At 39.3% G+C, this 19,849-nt stretch overlaps 3 protein-coding genes and 1 non-coding gene across 4 annotated transcripts; 1 reads left to right on the top strand and 3 right to left on the bottom strand.

The window, feature by feature from the left end:
- Nucleotides 1-527: 527 nt before the first annotated feature.
- LOC110267682 (uncharacterized) lies at nucleotides 528-3,102 on the bottom strand. Its single transcript, XM_088491925.1, has 6 exons — nucleotides 2,294-3,102; nucleotides 1,704-1,788; nucleotides 1,533-1,622; nucleotides 1,070-1,143; nucleotides 751-835; nucleotides 528-638 (listed from the first exon to the last, which is right to left on the bottom strand). Exons 1-6 carry the CDS (start codon nucleotides 3,100-3,102, stop codon nucleotides 528-530), a joined length of 1,254 nt encoding a protein of 417 aa, XP_088348051.1.
- Nucleotides 3,103-6,897: 3,795 nt separating this feature from the next.
- LOC148580293 (small nucleolar RNA R71) lies at nucleotides 6,898-7,001 on the top strand. The gene has a single exon (XR_015895576.1). It is a non-coding gene; the product is annotated as a small nucleolar RNA R71 (small nucleolar RNA).
- A 10,316-nt stretch (nucleotides 7,002-17,317) lies between these two features.
- LOC107620709 (uncharacterized) lies at nucleotides 17,318-17,899 on the bottom strand. The gene has a single exon (XM_016322835.1). It carries the CDS (start codon nucleotides 17,897-17,899, stop codon nucleotides 17,318-17,320), a length of 582 nt encoding a protein of 193 aa, XP_016178321.1.
- A 300-nt stretch (nucleotides 17,900-18,199) lies between these two features.
- LOC107620710 (uncharacterized) lies at nucleotides 18,200-18,946 on the bottom strand. Its single transcript, XM_016322836.1, has one exon. The coding sequence runs from the start codon at nucleotides 18,944-18,946 to the stop codon at nucleotides 18,200-18,202; it is 747 nt and encodes a 248-aa protein (XP_016178322.1).
- Between the last annotated feature and the right edge of the window lie 903 nt (nucleotides 18,947-19,849).

Genomic DNA, 19,849 nt, shown 5'->3' on the forward strand with positions numbered 1-19,849 from the left:
CTTTCTCTTGGTGCTATGATTGATGAAGAGCCAAAAACTTGAAGAACGCTCCTGTTTTTGCTCCATCTCAATGTATAAAAGAATGCACAGCTTCTAGGACTAGTAGAGATGGATCACTTAAAAGATGGTGCAAAAGAAAACGAAAATGGAACATAATGTTAATTACTTATTGAAGCTGGCAAAGTGCAGTTAGAAACTTGAGCAATTCATTCACTTAGAACCATCAAGATTTAGGATAAAAATTCATTCATGTGATTTCACAGGAACAACTTTAGCTCAAACCATGTTCAGAAACTAAACTTATGATATATATGTATACCAGCATAAACAAATAGCATAATATTCTCTATCTAAACAAGAAAATAAACAAAAGTGCTTTAAAATAATTGCTGAATTGTAATGGCTCAGATATATCAATTATTTGTTAATGAGAACTTATTACACTGGGTTGAAAATAAACAGAATAAAATTTTCCGAAAATTGGGTTACTTTCGATGTATATAATTGAAGATTTTGATTAATGAGTGTTAACAAACTAAAAGGAAAACCTGGGGAGAAATCACACGTCTGTCTGGATCTTTACTTTCCAAATCCTTTACACAACTTTCGGGATTCCATACAACAACACCACCCCACATCTGCAATATTCCAAAATAGGCTCTTCATAACAATCACAAATTTGGAATTTTATAAGACATGTAATATTACAAAATGATAAAGTAAGGAAATTTTGAAGGTGAGATGAATAACAGGAGATATAAAGCCATTAGTCTTGGAGAGATCTTTATTTGGAAGCTCCAATTGCAGAGGACATTCCTTTGTAGATGGTATATACCTGCCATTATATACAAGGAAACATTTAATGTAAGCTCTGTCTAAACGCAGATCAGAATCAACAAACTAATCACAATAGAGAATTGTAATAGCAGTAGAGACAATGAGACAGAAGAAATTTCAATTTTTTTCATTTAATGCTAGCACTAGGAAGGCTATCAAAAGTAAAAGAAGAAACGAATTCTTAGATTATGAAAAGAAGTAAATAAATCTAGGATTGAGCTGAAGAGTATACACCACAAGTTGCAATACTTTAGATCTCCCTCCCGCTGCAACTGAAGTATCTAGATGCCACTCATTTGAATTAAGCTGTTCAACATCAAAATATTTACATCAAATACATCACCAAATTTATTATTGTTGTATCTCAGATAGATATTAAGTAAATACTACAAGAAAAATTGCAAGGTTCTGCAGATACTTTCTAATGCATTAGCAGTGATAAAGAACTCACGTAAGTTGAACCATCTCTACAAAAGACATATGCATAACTCAATAGACACAGGAACTTCAAAATGTTCAAAGCGCTGTGACTTTATCTGATAATCACTAATTATGCCAACAAATCAAATATTTTCGGGTAGAAAGGCACATCATCTATCCAATGATACAAAAGTAGAAAGGGTCTAAAGTTAGAACTAAATAATGGTAAATTTGCTACAAACTATAAATAAGTCAAGACCAAAGAGAATGTATACAAAGAAAGGAAGATCCTTGGTACTGAATATGTGGCTTTCGTGTATATCATCCCAGTACGAAAAAGAAGACTTTGGCGTGTAGAATAAAACCTGCCAATTAGGAACAAGAAAATCATTCAAATCTAAACAATGCCACGACTTTTTAACCATCACATGTATAAAAGGCTATACCTGGCTTTCAACCGTTATGTTTGCTATAGGTTGCAAAGCTTGGATCACAGGATGCAACAGAGTCTTGTTAATTTCATGAAAACCCCTATATTAAGATCACCACAGAAACTTCAGGATGAAACTCTTTCAAAGAAAACTAAGCTAATAATATTCATGACAACACATATAAAAGCAAAAGAACAGTTCAATAATGATCTAGAATAACTGTTAAAGCCTCTATGTCACCACTTAAAACATGTGAATTCTGAGTGCCTAACTTATAAATAACACATCTAGATACAATATAGCAAAATAAATACTCATCATCCATCTAAGATGAATTTCTATGCCCTGCAATGTAAAAAGTTTTACACTATCCATCAATCAAATTGCAAGTGAGAAATCATGATGGGTACTATTGTAAAGGGTATACTAATCTGACACTTAATTGTATTTTCATTTGCTGCACAGTGACACTTTACACTATCAGTAAATGGAACATTAATTCCTATTTATAAAACATCAATAGCTAGTTTATGAAAGAAAAAAAAATTGAAATAAAACCTCATTAAAAGAACACTGAAATGGAGTCTCAATTTCACAATCCATACCAATCATAAATCCAATCTTGTGGCTCTGCATTGAGCAAACTGAACCTGCCATCAACACCAACAGGCATGAACTCACTGCGAATTGAATTCCCTTCACTCTCGCCACTCATAAACAACCTGGCAAAGATCTCAGCTGTCCTTGAAGCCGCCTCATCCTCCGAAACATGGCCGAGTACCCACGCATGCCGGTACTTACCCACCACAGCCCTCACTTCCCCTTCGTCCTTGTCCCCGTTAAAAACCACAACACTATAACCCTTCCCTCCACTGCCTACATTCCCCAAACAATGCTTCAGCATCTCATCAAAATCTTTGTCACTCAACTTCCCGCCAAAAATAACTTTACCACACTTCAATGGACATTGAGCTTCCGAACCCTCCGTCTGCGCCCAACTGGAGCCCGAATCGATGACCACAGAGACGTCGTAGTCACCGCCGCCGCAATTGCCGCATCGCGAGGAGTTAGGGTTCAGTTGGGACATCTTGCAGGTAATTGCTGCTGCGACATCGTTTGGACCGAGGCCGCGAGAAGCGGAGAAGTCAAAGCCGAAAGTGAGAACAGGAGCCTGGCAAGCCCTAGCAGTGGCGGCGGCTTCAATTGACCCCAGGAGCGACGACAGTGCACGGCGGAACAGCATCCTTCTCTCTCGCGTCATGTCTTCGTCTTCTCTCTCCTCCGAACTCCCTCCTCCACGACGGCGATGGCGGCAGCTGTAGCGGCGTTGCGGCGGTGACCCCCTCTCACTCTCTGTTCTCTCGCTCGTGCTCTCATCTCTGTCTTCCTCCTCTCCTCCCTCTGGTTCACTCATTCTCTCGGATCTGGGTGTGTGTGTGAAAGGAAAGGCTACATGCATTTGAACAATTAATTGGAAGGGGAGTTAGGGTTTTGAAGAATTAATTGGCAGGGTTGCGAGGGTTTACGAAGTAGGTGCAGGGAGGCAGGGTTGCGAGGATGAATGAAGGTGCGTTCTTTGGAGGGAATGACAAAAATTTTACTAAGTGTATGTGACTTTGCTTTCAGGGAAAAGAGGGAAAAAATTCACTAAGTGTCAAATTTTTTGCTCTAGACACATTAGGCATCACTTTTAAAATGCACCCAAAACTTAATAAATAGGCTACTTTCTAAAAGCGTCCCCTTTGATACAAAAAGTGAACCTATAGATATCAACCTACGGCTATGCTTTATAAGTGATTTCTAAAATACCTAAGGCTACACTTTTTAAATGATGCCACAATTGTGTATCTTTTTCTCATATAAAAAGGCAACACGGAGAAAATGTAACTTAAAAAAAGTGTGGCTGAATGGGTATTTTTCTTGTAGTGGCTATTACCTTAGCCCTTGTGTTTGTATATGTATTCTTGGGAATTGATTTATTTTGACTAAGTGGATGCATTCATGTAGATAGGTTGCATATAGATAGATTGTATTTAGTTAGTTTGCATTGAATAAATGTTGATATCCCTTTGCTTCTTTCTTGATTCTAGCATGAGGACATGCTTAGTTTAAGTGTGGGGAGATTTGATAAGCCCCGATTTTGTGATTTATCTTGTGCTTATTTTAGGGGATTTTATTACCTTTCCCCACATTTATTCAATTAAATAGCATGGTTTTGTAATTCTCCCTTGAATTGTGCTTAAATGTGAAAACATGATTTTTAGGCCCTAAAATTGGTGATTTTAATTTACTTTAATTCTATTCGATGCCTTGATGTGTTTGTTGAGTGATTTCAGGTTCATAAGGCAAGTATCGGATGGAAGAAGTGAGGAGAAAAGCATGCAAAGCGGGAGAACACATGAAGAAATGAAGGAACCGGAAGTTGTCAAGCCCGACCTCTTCGCACTCAATCGACCATAACTTGAGCTACAGAGGTCCAAATGAGGCGGTTTTAGTTGCGTTGGAAAGCTAACATCCGGGGCTTCGAAATGATATAAAATTTGCCATATGTCACTTCGCGCTCAGGGGCGCGCACGCGCCATGTACGCATGCGCGCCGATGCTGTCCGTCTTGCCCACTAAAGTGAAATCGCCCCCAACGATTTCTGAAGCACTTTGGGCCCAACCCAACTCATTTCTAATGCTATTTCATACAGAATTCAAGCTGGGGCAAAGGGGGGAGAAATTAGTTTAGCCAACATGAGCCTTTAGTTAGTTTTCTAGAGAGAGAAGCTCCCTCTTCTCTCTAGAATTAGGTTAGGATTAGGTTAGATTATTTTAATTTCATGTTTAATTCCTTGATTTCATCTTGTTTCCTCAACAATTTCTTGATCTAATACTTCAATTCTTCTATTCTCTTGCTAATTTCTCTTTTGAGCATCTTTTTATGATTGATGAACACTTGTTGGATTTGGATTTTTCTTTAATGAGATTTGATGTTTGATGTTCTTTTGATGTTGATTTGAGTTGTGATTTACTTTTCTTGCAATTGATAGTTGGTAGATTTATATTTCTTGCACTTTTATTATACTTTCTTTTTATGCCTACCAAGTGTTTGACAAAATGCTTGGTTGGATCTTAGAGTAGATTTTGAGCATTCTTGGCTTGGAAAGAGTAATTAGGCAATCTTGAGTCATAAAAACCCAACTCATGTTGGTGATCTAGAGTTGTTAGCTAATATTGTTTCCATTGACGCTAATCTTTTGCTAATTTAATTAGTAAGTTGATTAGGACTTTTGGATTGAGATTAGCTAGTCTTATTAGACTTTCTCTCATGGAAGATAATATGATACCTTCTTCCAATGTTGGAGATGATGTAATGAGATAAATTCTTGTTTATCATTGTGACATGATTGATTAGTCTTGTTAGAATTTCTCCCTATGTGAAGATGACATGATACCTTCTTCCGTTTGTTGGAGTTGACTAAATAAGGCGAATTAATCATTGTATGACTAGGATAGAAAGCCTATGATCTCAACCCTTGCCATGAATGTCTCTCTTTTTATTACTTACTTTCTCCTTTTTTACTTGTCTTCTTTAAATACTTGCTTAATTTACTTTCCTTGTCATTTATTTTCCGCCCCTTATAAACAAAACCCCCTTTTACCCCCTTCATAGCCAATAATCATTCACTTCATTGCAATTCCTCGTGAGACGACCCAGAGTCTAAATACTTCGGTTAATTCTTATTTGGGATTTGTTATTCGTGACAAAACCATATTTTAATTTGATGTGAGAGTTGTTTGTTGGTTTGAAGCTATGCTTACAATGAAGTAATTCCTTTCTTTGGGAAAAAAATCTAGACCGACAACAATTCTTGCTGTCACTTGCTCCCAGGTCATAGAGTCCCTTATCAATCCTTGTTTCTCCTATAGCACAAGGGATGTGAAAACTCCCTGGGTCCTTCCTTTTTGTAGGCAACTCTGTTTGAATGAGAGCACTGCACTCCTTATTCATCACTATTGTTTGCCCTCCCTTTAGTGAATTTTTCTTGGTCAGCATCTCTTTCATACACTTAATGTATGAGGGCATTTGTTGGAGAGCCTTGATGAATGGTATGTTTACATGGAGAGATGCAAACATGTCAAGGAACTTTGAGTACACTTTTCTTTCTACACCCCCCTTGAGTCTTTGGGGAAAAGGTGCATATGGGTTCAGAATTTCCTTCTCCCTTAACTCCTCCTCCTGTGTGGGTTTGGTTTCTTGGTCACTCTCTTCTTGCTTCTCTACTGGAATATCTCGAGAGTGTTCTAATGGTTTGTTTGGTTCTTCCACACTCCCCTCATCACTTATAGTGACCATCTTGCATTCTTCCCATCTTACTTTCCTTGCTTCACCTCTCGGGTTTTTCTCTATGTCACTTGGGAAGCTAGCAGTAGGCTTGGGAATCTGCTGAGAGAGATATCCCACTTGAGACTCCAGCCTCTTGATGATGTCTCCCTGGTTTTTGATATTAGCTCGCACTTAATCCTTGAACACTTTGTTGTCTTGGACTTCCTTACATATACCTTCAAGTAGAGTCTCAATTCTGGAGAGCCTATCTTCGGATGGTGATGGTGGGCTGAGGTTAGAGGGGTGAGAATGGCTATTTTGGTTTTGATATGGATGTTGAGAGTTATTGTTGGGTGGGTGTTGATATGATCTTTGTGTGGAATGTTGGTGAGTTGCATTGTTGTTGGGGTTGTGACGTATGTGATCTTGGCCTTGATCTTGTTGATTTTCCTACCCAAAGTTCGGGTGGTTCTTCCAACCAGGATTATAAGTTTTGGAGTATGGATCATGGGTTTGCCTAGGTGAGTTTCCAATATAGTTGGCTTGTTCCCGGTCACCCTCTTCCTCTGTAGTTACTCCTTCTTGAGCTGCTGATGAGGTGGTGACTGTTGCAACTTGGTTTCTTTCCATCTTCTTAGTAAGGTCAGCCGGCTGCTTGGTGATCATCTTGTTTTGAGCCAGCAGAGTGTCCATGTTGTTCAGCTCCATCACTCCTCGAGTGTTGCTCCTTTCATAAGCATAGAAGTAATCATTCTCAGCTACAGTCTCGATGACATCTATGGCTTCTTCAATGGTCTTCTTCTTGTTTAGAGATCCCCTAGATGAGTGGTCTACTGCCTTCTTTGATTCATAAGAAAGACCCTTATAGAAAATGTGTAACTGCACCCATTCATTGAACATGTCTGGAGGGCACCTTCTTGTTAAGTCCTTAAACCTCTCCCATGCTTCATAGAGAGTTTTACCATCTTGTTGTCTGAAGATTTGTACCTCAGCTCTCAACCTGTTGATTCTTTGAGGAGGGTAGAATCTCGCCAAAAATTTGTTCACCACCTCTTCCCACGTTGTTAAACTCTCCTTCAGGAAGGATTCCAGCCATTTAGATGCTTTATCCTTGAGTGAAAAGGGGAACAGAAGCAGTCTATAGGTGTCAGGATGAACACCATTAGACTTCACAGTATCACATATCCTTAGGAAGGTGGTTAGATGCTGATTGGGATCTTCTTGGGCACTTTTTCCGAATGCACAGTTGTTCTGAACGAGGGTGATGAGCTGGGACTTTAGTTCAAAGTTATTGGCATGTATGGTTGGCTTTTGAATGCTACTTCCACAATTTCTTGGGTTTGAATTGATATAAGAGCCTAGAACTCTTCTCTTTTGCCCAGCATGATTTACTGGGCCTTCTCTGGCATGGTTGTGAGCTTCTTCTTCATGGTGATTCTCCATATTCTCCTCCATGTCTATTTCAAAATACTCTTCCTCTTTCTCAACACCAACGACTCTCTTCCCTCTTACTTCCCTCCTTAATCTAAGGAAGATCCTCCCAGGTTCAGAATCAAAGAAAGTTGAAGCCCCGCTTCTTCTACCTGTCATACAACCAACAAAGCAAAAAGGGAAGAAAGAAAATGAATGAAGAAATTACTCTTGTTAGAATGGCTGTTAGTGTGAGTGGTGCAATGTATCAAACAGTTAGTGGGTTAGTGAACTAAATTGCAAACTGATGAGCGGATAATTTATATGCTTTTTGGCATTATTTTTAGGTAGTTTTTAGTAGGATCTAGCTACTTTTTGGTATATTTTTATTAGTTTTTAAGTAAAAATCACATTTCTGGACTTTACTTTGAGTTTGTATGTTTTTCTGTGATTTCAGGTATTTTCTGGCTGAAATTGAGGGACCTGAGCAAAAATCTGATTCAGAGGCTGAAAAAGGACTGCAGATGCTGTTGGATTCTGACCTCCCTGCACTCGAAGTGGATTTTCTGGAGCTACAGAAGCCCAATTGGCGCACTCTCAATTGCGTTAGAAAGTAGAGATCCTGAGCTTTCCAGCAATATATAATAGTCCATACTTAGCCCAAGTTTTGATAACACAAACTGGCGTTTAATCGCCAACTTTCTACCCTATTCTGGCGTTAAACGCCAGAACTGGCATAAAAGCTGGAGTTAAACGCCCAAACTGGTACCAAAGCTGGTGTTTAACTCCAAGAAAAGTCTCTACATGTGAAAGCTTCAATTATTAGCCCAAGCACACACCAAGTGGGTCTGGAAGTGGATTTCTGCATCATTTACTCATTTCTGTAAACCCTAGGTTACTAGTTCATTATAAATAGGACCTTTTTACTATTGTATTTTATATCTTTGGACGTTTAGTCCTGAGACTTTTATCATTGTACATGTTTGGGGGCTGGCCATTCGGCCATGCCTAGACCTTTTTCACTTATCTATTTTCTATGGTGGAGTTTCTACACCGCATAGATTAAGGTGTGGAACTCTGCTGTTCCTCATGAATTAATGCAAAGTACTATTATTTTTCTATTCAACTCAAGCTTATTCTTATTCTAATATATTCATTCGCACCCAAGAACATGATGAATGTGATGATTATGTGACACTCATCACCATTCTCACCTATGAACGCGTGCCTGACAACCACTTCCGTTCTACATGAAAACAAGCTTGAATGCATATCTCTTAGCCTCCTGGTTCACGATCAGAGTCTTCGTGGTATAAGCTAGAATTATTGGCAGTCATTCCTATGGTATTCCGAGTAGGATCTGGGAAGGGATGACTGTGACGAGTTTCAAACTCGCGAGTGTTGGGCATAGTGACAGACGCAAAAGGATCAATGGATCCTATTCCAACATGAGTGAGAACCGACAGATGATTAGCCGTGCTGTGACAGCGCAATTGGACCATTTTCACTGAGAGGACGGACGGTAGCCGTTGACAACAGTGATCTCCCAACATACAGCTTGCCATAGAAAGGAGTATGAATGATTGAATGAAGGCAGTAAGAAAGCAGATATTAAGAAGGAGCAAAGCATCTCCATATGCTTATCTAAAATTCTCACCAATGAATTACATAAGTATTTTTATCTTATTTTATGTTCTATTTATCTTTTAATTATCAAAACCTCATAACCATTTGAATCTGCCTGACTGAGATTTACAAGGATGACCATAGCTTGCTTCAAGCCGACAATCTCCGTGGGATTGACCCTTACTCACGTAAGGTTTATTACTTGGATGACTCAGTGCACTTGCTGGTTAGTTGTGCGGAGTTGTGAAAAAGAGTTGAGATTATGATCGTGCGTACCAAGTTGTTGGCGCAGTTGAGATCACAATTTCGTGCACCACAAACAACTAAGAAAACACAACAAACGGGCAAGGAAAAAAGGGAAGAAAATAGCTAAAACTGAAAGTAAATCACTCAGATGGAATTTAAACAAAACAAAAGAAAATTGCTCAATCTAGTTATCCTCCAACTTAATCATTGTCGATACAAAATCAATCCCCGGCAACAGCGTCATAAACTTGATGCACGGAAACTTATCTCTTAACGAATTTCCCTTCGGCAAGTATACCGAATTATCGTCAAGTAAAAACTCATAATAGAGTGAGGTCGAATCGCACAGGGATTGATTGGTCAAGCAACTTTAATTAGAGGAATGTTCTAGTTGAGCTAAGCAGAAATTGAGTTGAGGAATTGCAAAAAATTAAATGGCGGGAAAGTAAATAACAGAAAATGTAAGTGCTGGAAATAAATGGCGGAATGTAAATTGCAGAAAGTAAATTGCAGAATCTTAAATGGGGATTTGGGGAGATGAGCATAAAAGTAAATGGCAGAAAATAAAGAGAATGGGTAAGATCAGAAATGGGGGATTCATTGGGCTTAGGAGATGTTGCATTCTCCGGACCAAGTTCATTCTCATCTCTTCCTCAATCAATGCATTCATTGATCTCCTTGGCAATCTTAAGTTATTGGATTCCAATTCCTTGGCGACCCAATCTCTCTAAGCTTGAACAATTGCCCAATTCCTTGATTTAATTGCTCTTGGGAAGAGATGAAGTATGGTCACTGATTATACCACATGTATTTCCAAATCAAAGTGTTGGTAGGATTATATGTCACTATATCCATCCAAACCCCAATTCAGTCCAACATGAGAAAGTATTTCTAGCATGATCTCGTCATTCCTCTTCTAAGGTTTCGAGGAGATCCAAGTATGAATAGCCTTTTTTCCTAGACAACTACCCAATTGGATGAAGATTGAAAGCTTTCTAGCAAAATCAAGAGAAAATAAAGAAGAAGAATAATGAAAACTATTATTGATCCATCAAATTACAACAGAGCTCCCTAACCCAATGAAAAGGGGTTTAGTTGTTCATAGCTCTGGAAATGGAAGATGATAGAGAAGAGTGCATTCTGAAATTAAACTAGAAATTGCAGAGAAAGTAAAATATACAAAGTATAGTTCTCAAGTTCCAGGTCCCTTTTTAATTCAAAACTATCCCTATATATACTACTCTTCTGATCTTCTAGTTAGCTCTTCAAGTCTTAGATATGGGCCCTTGATCTTTAGTTGAAGTAGTTACAGTCTTTAGTTGTAACGACCCAACTTCTAGCATGTCTAGATCATACTAGAAATCGAATGTTACTAACTTGTTTTTCCTTTTTGTATTATTAATTAATAAATATAAGCCTGTACGTTGTTAAAACCCCGCGAATTTATCAAGTAAATTTTTTTTAACAAGAATAATTTAAAGTCGCATACCTTCCATATATCAAGGGATAATTAAACGTTCACATACATAAGACAAAAGATAACAGAATATGGAACAACACACTATAATATACATCATGTTACAGAAGTGGCTCAGTTATATAAGCATAGAGCTATAGTACAGCACCCCTAAGTTAGTGACTCATATAGTATATACATATATGTACATAAGACGCCCCAGGGCCTGGCCTGACCAAAAGCCCCTAAGCTGGCACCCAGGCTAGCCTAACTCTATGATATGCCTATTCCCTCTAATCATGCTAACAAAAGTGAGGGAGACACTCTAATGTACTGAAGTTAGACTAGGCATCTCAAAAAGTCTCCTCAATCCTGGTCCAGAGTACCTCACGGAAAATCACCGGGCGAATGGTGATGCTCGCCTGCTGGCGCCTCGCCTGGCTCATCGTCATCGCTGTCAGAAGAGATAACTATGAAGTTAGGATCTTCCTCTGGATATTCTTCTTCCTCGCCCTCTTCTTCTGCTGGAGTGATAGCAGAGGAACCACTGTTGGCCATAGGAACTATAAAAGGATAGCTACCAAACAAAATACAGTCTGGAGAAGGAGGTGGCGCCTCCATGATCTGATCATACTCATGTTCCTGCTGCTCATCAAAGACAGGAGGCTCGATCGGCTCAGGTAAAGGATCAAGCTCGGGTGGCAACACAGGAACACCCCACTCATCAAGGACAAAAGGTGCAGGAGGTGCCTCATGGATAAGCTGGGCAGGTATAGGCTCATCAGGTAGAGGAGGTTCAGGTGGAGGAGGATGGTCAGGTGGAGGTGGCATCTGCTCCTCAGGATGCGGTATCCCAGGTCCGCCGGAGTGTAACCAAGATAAAGGAAAGTCATAGGGTGCATCAGGATTAAAGTATGTTGTCCTAATATGGTACTGGTAAGGTCTACCACGAACTACATAATTACAGATACGAGGTACCGCACAGTAGATGTAATACTCGCCACGCACCGGGTCCTCGTGGATGTACGGTGGATCAATCTTGTAGAATAGGACTCCCGTGTCCATCTGTAGAGGTGTAAGGGGTAAGAACTGGGGAGTTCTTAGTAAGGTCGGGGTTTACAGTTAAGTTTCATTTATAATGTCCGTGGTCATAGAAGTATAAATAAATGTAGAGTAATATGTAACACATGAACAAGAGAGAAAATAGGAAATAAATGCACATTCACACATTAATATGCAATCACACAGTTATGCTCCAACAAACAAGGAATAGAACAAGAACACAAGATAGAACAAGAAATAATGCACAAACAAGTATGATGCATGTCTGTCCCTACTGCAGGTAATGAGCTCATTTGTCGGTTTCGACCCGCACCCGACGCAATCCGACCCTCCAGGTCAGATAAGGCCTTCCCAGAACTTAATCCCAGATTAAGTACCGCATACCCTCTACCAAGTACTCTCGACTTGCAAGGCTGGTATTTGCTCAAATCTCAATATACCGCAGGTATGCGAGTCAGGCCTCTACCAAGCATTCAGCTTGCAGGGCTGGTACTACTCTACCGCAGCCTGTCTGGGAAGCAACATCACAATACGGGCGTCCTCGCACAACATTCACAAGCATTGCCCGAAGGCTCATAATTCACATATAACCATACTTTCCATCACTTAGCAATCATCATAAATCAAGCATTACAACATCACAGAAAGCTCATTTTACAATTCTCTGTTTACTCTGTAAGGTCAGGTACACAGTTATATCACTTTTAACTCCTTTTCTTTCTAACTTAAACACAGGTTTTAAAATCTTGTTTCTTTACCTCATATACCTCTATATCTTCTCTTATACCTTTTCTTAGGTGTTTAGTAAAGGAAATTAGAGAATTCTGGACTCAAATCTGCGTTCCTGAGGCTTTCAGGGAAAACTGTCTTTTTATCAATATTTTATTATTATTAATAAAATAATATTGTTATTAAAATAATATTATTAATAAAATAATATTATTAATAAAATAATATATTAATATTTTATTATTAAAATAATAATATTTTATTTAACTTTCAAAAATTGCATCTTGACCCCCGGACTTCTTGGAAATTGCACTTTGACCCCTATAACTTTAATATTTGCACTTTAGCCCCTCAACTTTTGATTAATTAATTTTCAACCCCAAACTTTTTAATAATTGCATTTTAACCCCAAAACTCCTTGAATAGACGTTTTCATGTTTTTCCAAAAACCAAAAACATTTTTTTTCCAAAAGTTCATCAGATTTCTGCTTGATTTTCAGCTAGTTTTTCAATCTTTTCGGAAACCGATTTGAACTCGATTTTTATCAAACCAAAGAGAAACTTTTCAGCCATCAAATACACATCAAATAAGCATCAAAAATCATGATTTTCATGGCTGAAATGTCACGTTTTCCAGCAGCACCAACAGCCACTTCAAACCATCATAAACATGATTTTCAAGCATTAAACAACAAGTCTCCATGATCAAACCATCACACAAACACCCAAAATCAAATTTCAAGCAACAAGATCTGGTTTAACACTTCAAGAACACAGCCAATCATTGATTAATTTACCAAACCTTACCTGCTTTGCTGCTGTCCGAGATTGCACCAAAAACAAGCTTCCAGAAGCACTTTTACGCCTATTGTAACATCAAAAACAACTTTAGAATCTTATGAACCATGAAGGCTGAAGCTTCATGATGATGAAAAGAAGGTTTTTCTCACCTTAAGGTAACTAGAAATCACGTTTTCTTGGAGCTTTGGTGATTGAATAAGAGATCCTAAGAAAGAACATGAAGAAAACATCATTAACTTAAGGAACCACCATGGCCGAATCTTCAAGGAGGAGGAGCAGCCTTCATACCTTGATTTACTCCATGAAAAGTGACATAGAAATGAAGAGGAAGAAGATATGAACACTTTGGTAAGATTAGATTTTTGATAGGGGTTTCGGTTTGAGAAAGAACGGAGAAAGTAGCTCAGGTGTTCATGGAAGCTTCATGGTTTTCTTTCATGGTGTTCTAAGCTTTTCCAAGAACAAAAATGATAGCCAAGCTGTCCTAGGGAGGCCGTGGCTTTTGGATGATGATTATCCAAAAGTTACTTGTCAAAATATCTCAGAAAAGGATAATTACTAATGCTAGATGTATTAGAACTTAAGTAATTACACTACTAATGGATAAACATTAAGTTACTTAGTGTAAATGACACTAGTAACTGGATAATCATAAGAATAAAAGATATATGATGAAGCATTAGCAGTGCTAAGTTCTTCTAAGAATGCCGGTATTATCCGTTATCGATAGATTTCAAGCTCAGTTATTATATTACTAAACATAGATCAACATTAATCACAGTAGAGAAGATAATAATATAATATTCTAAATAAAATAATAATATATGAATATTATATTAATATAATTTTTTCTCGAAATTCGTGACCGGCTCGTCACATAGAGACTAACCACGAAAATCAGAATTTTGAAATTCGGGCCCGAAGTGGCTCAAAAACGCAACTCTTTGTGACGTGCCTACTTAGATTAGGAGAGGTGTCCTGTGCAATCAAGCTGCTGACTCAGCAGCTTGATGACGCAGCACCTGTGCAGTGGAAGTGCTTATATGCATGGAAATTCCTAAAAATTCTCTAAAAATTCCGTTTGATCCCGAAAAAGCGCCGTTTTTTCGGGGCTAGGCCGTTACATTCTACCCTCCTAAAAGAGAATTTTGTCCTCAAAATTTCAATTACCTGAAAAGAGAAACGGGTAGTCTGTTCTCATCTTGTCTTCCAGCTCCCATGTGTACTCTTCAGTTCCAGTTTGTCCCCATGCTACCTTAACCAATGATACTGTCTTGTCTCTAAGCTGTTTGTCACTTTATTCCACAATCCTGACTGGTAGGGTTTGATATGTCAAGTCGGCTCGCAGCTGTACTGTCTCTCGTTGTAAAACGTCGCTTTCGTCGGGATTATACTTTTATAGTTGTGAAACATGAAAAACATCATGAAGGTTTGACAAATAAGGAGGGAGAGCTACTTGGTATGCTACTGGACCGACTCTTTTAAGAATTTGAAAAGGACCTAAGTATCGTGGATTCAATTTCTTAGTCCTAAGAGCTCTACCTATTCCAGTCATAGGTGTCACTCTTAAGAAAATATCTTCACCTTCCTTAAATTCTAAGGGCCTACGCCTAATATCTGCATAGCTCTTTTGTCGACTTTGGGCAGTTTGAATCTTCTCTCGAATGTGCTTAATCCGTTCGGTAGTTTCTTGTACCAAGTCTGGCCCCAAAATCCTGCCTTCCTCCTTGTCATACCAGCATAATGGTGATTTACACTTTCTTCCGTAGAGGGCCTCATATGGTGTCATTCCGATACTCTGTTGATAACTGTTGTTGTAAGCAAACTCAATCAATGGCAAGTATTTGTCCCAGTTACCCTGTTGGTCCATTACGCAAGATCTCAACATATCTTCCAAGGTACGAATTGTTCGTTCTGTCTATCCATCAGTCTGTGGGTGATATGCTGTACTTAAGTGCAACTTCGTCCCAAAAGCTTTCTGTAGAGCTCCCCAAAATCTAGAAGTAAACCTTGGATCTCTGTCTGACACAATTGATGAAGGTATTCCATGCAATCGTATTATCTCCTGAATGTATAACCGGGCGAGTTTCTCCAAGCTGTGACCAATTTGAATTGGTAGAAAATGCGCTGATTTTGTCAATCGACCTACAATTACCCAAATTGCATCATGCCCGGCAGAGGTTCTTGGTAACCCAATAACAAAATCCATCGTAATCTCTTCCCATTTCCATTGCAGTATCTCCAATGGTTGTAGGGTTCCAGGTGGTTTTTGATGTTCCACCTTAATCTTCTGGCAAGTGAGACACTTTGAAACATACGTTGCTATATCTTTCTTCATTCCTGGCCACCAGAACATCTTCTTCAGATCTTGGTACATTTTAGTCGTTCCGGGATGGATAGAAAATCTGCTTTCATGAGCTTCGGTAAGAATGTTCTTTCTCAAGTCCTCCTGACAAGGTACACAAATTCTGTTCCTATATCTCAATATTTCCTCTTTATCTTGGCGTACCTCTTCCGGCTGATCTGCCTTCATCCGTGTTAACAATGTCAGCATTCCTGAATTCTGGGCTTGAGCTTGTTGAATAGCTATCTTAAAGTCAGATGTTAATTGTAGTCGCGCCATAACAACTCCTCTTGATGTCTCTCTCATTCCTAATTTTAAGTTTTCAAAGGCTGAGATCATTTCTTCTTCCTTAATCATCATCCAGGATATGCCCAAACTCTTCCGACTCAAAGCATCTGTGACTACATTTGCCTTCCCAGGATGATAGCTCAACTTAAAATCATAATCTTTTAAGAATTCCATCCATCGCCTCTGCCTCATATTAAGGTCTTTCTGATCAAAGATATACTTCAAACTCTTATGATCAGAGAAGACTTCAAATTGGGCTCCGTACAAATAGTGCCTTCAAATCTTAAGTGCAAAGACCACTGCTGCTAATTCCAAATCATGTGTCGGATAGTTCCTTTCGTAAGGTCTTAGTTGTCTCGAAGCATAAGCTACCACATTCCTATGCTGCATCAATACACATCCAAGTCCCTTAGAAGAAGCATCACAATACACCTCAAAAGGTTCCTGTGGGTCTGGTAACACCAAAACTGGCGCCGTCATCAACTTTTCCTTTAAAGTTTCAAAGCTTTCTTCACACTTCTCTGTCCACTCAAACGGAGCTTCCTTCCTAGTAAGCCGAGTCAAAGCTAAAGCTATCTGTGAAAAACCCTTGATAAACCGCCGATAGTATCCTGCTAACCCCAAGAAACTACGAACTTCTGTAACTGTCTTGGGTTGCTTCCATTGTACTACGGCCTCGATCTTTAAAGGATCTACAGTTATTCCATCTCGTGTGATCACATGTCCCAAGAATGTCACTTCTGTCGCCCAAAACTCACATTTCGACAACTTCGCATATAGCTTCCGTGCTCTTAATATTTGCAACACAATCCTCAAATGCTCTTCATGTTCTTCTTCTGTCTTGGAATAGATGAGGATATCATCTATAAAGACTACCACAAACTGATCTAGATACGGACGAAAAATGCGATTCATATAATCCATGAATACAGCAGGAGCATTAGTCAGTCCAAAGGACATAACCGTATACTCATAGTGACCGTACATAGTTCGAAAGGCAATCTTAGGTATATATGATTCCTTCACCCGGATTTGATGGTAATCTGATCGCAAATTAATCTTCGAGAATACTGTCGCACCTCTCAACTGGTCCATCAGATCATCTATCCTTAGGAGTAGATACTTGTTCTTGATTGTGATATTGTTCAATTGCCAATAATCCACACATAACCTCATTCCACCATCCTTCTTCTTTACTAGTAACACTGGAGCTCCCCATGGTGATACACTCGGACGAATAAACTTTTTCCCCAGCAATTCATTCAACTGCTTCTTTAACTCTGCTAGTTCCAATGGTGACATCCGATACGGTGCTATAGAAATTGGTCCGGCTTCAGGAACCAGACCAATACTAAACTATATTTCTCTCTGAGGTGGAAACTCAGGTATATCATCCAGAAAAACATCAGGAAACTCCTTCACCACTCGGATTTGCTCCAAGTCTTGTTCATTAGTTTCTGAGCTAGCCGATAGTAGAACGTAACCCTCTAACCCACTATTACTAGAAATAACTCTTAGGGAATTCAAATAGAAAGTACAAGACTTAACTGGTTCAGTGTGTATTTCAGATGATGGAAATGTAGCAATTCGTTTAAAACAATCAAGGAAAACATGATTCTTAGACAACCAATCTAGACCTAAGATAATATCTAAACCACACAAAGGCAAACAAATCAGGTCATGTATAAAAGTCCTAGCCTCAATAACAAAAGGCACCTGTTGACATACTTGACTAGTCAAGGCATTTTGAGATGTGGGTGTACGAACAATTAGATTATAATCTAACATGGTGAAATCTAATCCCAACTCATGCGCAACAGTCTCAGATATAAATGAATGTGATGCACCAGAGTCATACAGTACAGTTAAGAGTCGAGATTTGACATAACACTGACCTTGAATTAGGGAGTCTGATTTCATTGCGTCATCAGCAGTCATAGCAAACACACGTCCTTGCTATCGCGGCCTATCTATTCCTTGTACTGGCTTCTTCGGAAAGTCCTTAGCCATATGTCCAGGCTGACCACAAGAAAAACAGATAATGCCTGTAAGCTGACAAGGTCTACCTCCATGCTCCTTTCCGCACTGCCTACATACTGGTCGCATCTACGCCTGCTGAGGTCGCTTACCCATATCCTGTCTCATTCTTCCTCCATTCCCTCCTGTAGGACGTGCATGAACATTTCTATTCTGATTGTACCTTCGTGAAGGCATTGCTCCCTGCTTAAAATTCCTTCCCTAAGGAGCTGAATACCGATTATAATTCTGAAAAGAAGATCCTGGGCGATTCATCCGAGCTGCAGCTATCTTCTTAGCACAGCCCTCTACTAGCTGACTCTTATTAACCAACTCCACAAAATTCCGTATTTCCAATGGAACCACTGAGTTCAACAAATCTTCACGGAGTCCCCCTTCAAATTTCAAACATTTCCACTCTTCGAAATCTGCTGGATTCCCTTGACAAACCTTGGAAAAACGACATAAATCTTCAAACTTCCTTGTATACTCCGCAACAGACATACTTCCCTGTTTTAACTGCATCAACTCCATCTCCTTTGCCTCACGAGTAGCTCTAGGAAAGTACTTCTTATAGAACTCTTCTTTGAAAACATCCCACAAAATATTACCCTCATCTTGCTGCAGTAAACGTTGAATGCCCTGCCACCAGTGCTGAGCATCCCCTTCCAACATATAAGTAGCAAATTCTACATACTGTTCTTCCGGGACATGCTGTGCCCTCAAGGACCTTTCTATGCCTCGAAACCAATTATAAGCTTCAGTTGCTACAGTCGTACCCTTGAACTTCGGTGGATTAACTTTCAAGAAAGCAGCTAATGTCATAGGCCTATCTTGATTCATGTTATCTTCATCACCGTTCCCACCATTCTCACCATTACGGTCATTGTTACACTCTCCATTACGTTCCCCCAGACGGTTAACTGTCCGGGTAGTAGCAGTCGCCGTTTCACGCACAGCTTCAGCCATAGCATGAATTGCAGCAAACAGATTATCATCGTTTCATGGCGGATTGTTAACAGTAGACCCTTCCCGATCGCTACGTCTCCGTGGAGGCATCCTGATTCTGTTCATACCAAACAATCAATACCAAGGTGATCAGTCTTAATACCTCAAGTTGGGCGTTAACATTATCAGAATGAAAGCACAAAGACATTTATGCAACACATATCACATAGATACCCTATAAGCATGAGACACACCACAGAGCATGCAATAAAGCATGATTCAGTCCATTCCCCAGGCTCTAACAGGAAGAACCGCTCTGATACCAAATTGTAACGACCCAACTTCTAGCATGTCTAGATCATACTAGAAATCGAATGTTACCAACTTGTTTTTCCTTTTTGTATTATTAATTAATAAATATAAGCATGTACGTTGTTAAAACCCTGCGAATTTTTTAAGTAAATTTTTTTTAACAAGAATAATTTAAAGTCGCATACCTTCCATATATCAAGGGATAATTAAACGTTCACATACATAAGACAAAAGATAACAGAATATGGAATAACACACTATAATATACATCATGTTACAGAAGTGGCTCAGTTATATAAGCATAGAGCTATAGTACAGCACCCCTAAGTCAGTGACTCATATAGTATATACATATATGTACATAAGACGCCCCAGGGCCTGGCCTGACCAAAAGCCCCTAAGCTGGCACCCAGGCTAGCCTAACTCTATGATATGCCTATTCCCTCTAATCATGCTAACAAAAGTGAGGGAGACACTCTAATGTACTGAAGTTAGACTAGGCGTCTCAAAAAGTTTCCTCAATCCTGGTCCAGAGTACCTCACAGAAAATCACCGGGCGAATGGTGATGCTCGCCTGCTGGCGCCTCGCCTGGCTCATCGTCATCGCTGTCA

This window comes from Arachis ipaensis, chromosome B10 (genome assembly GCF_059453495.1).
Source record: "Arachis ipaensis isolate K30076 ecotype BB chromosome B10, ASM5945349v1, whole genome shotgun sequence".
Lineage (NCBI taxonomy): Eukaryota > Viridiplantae > Streptophyta > Magnoliopsida > Fabales > Fabaceae > Arachis > Arachis ipaensis.

What these genes read in the sequence shown, in the direction of transcription:
- LOC110267682 (XM_088491925.1), bottom strand. Translation starts at nt 3,102, where the DNA reads ATGAGTGAACCAGAGGGAGGAGAGGAGGAAGACAGAGATGAGAGCACG. An exon ending in ACATAACGGTTGAAAGCCAG is followed by an intron (nt 1,623 to 1,703) that starts GTATAGCCTTTT and finishes CCTAATTGGCAG; the next exon opens with GTTTTATTCTACACGCCAAA. An exon ending in CTAATGGCTTTATATCTCCT is followed by an intron (nt 639 to 750) that starts GTTATTCATCTC and finishes GGAATATTGCAG; the next exon opens with ATGTGGGGTGGTGTTGTTGT.
- LOC107620710 (XM_016322836.1), bottom strand. Translation starts at nt 18,946, where the DNA reads ATGGCTGAAGCTGTGCGTGAAACGGCGACTGCTACTACCCGGACAGTT.
- LOC107620709 (XM_016322835.1), bottom strand. Translation starts at nt 17,899, where the DNA reads ATGACTGCTGATGACGCAATGAAATCAGACTCCCTAATTCAAGGTCAG.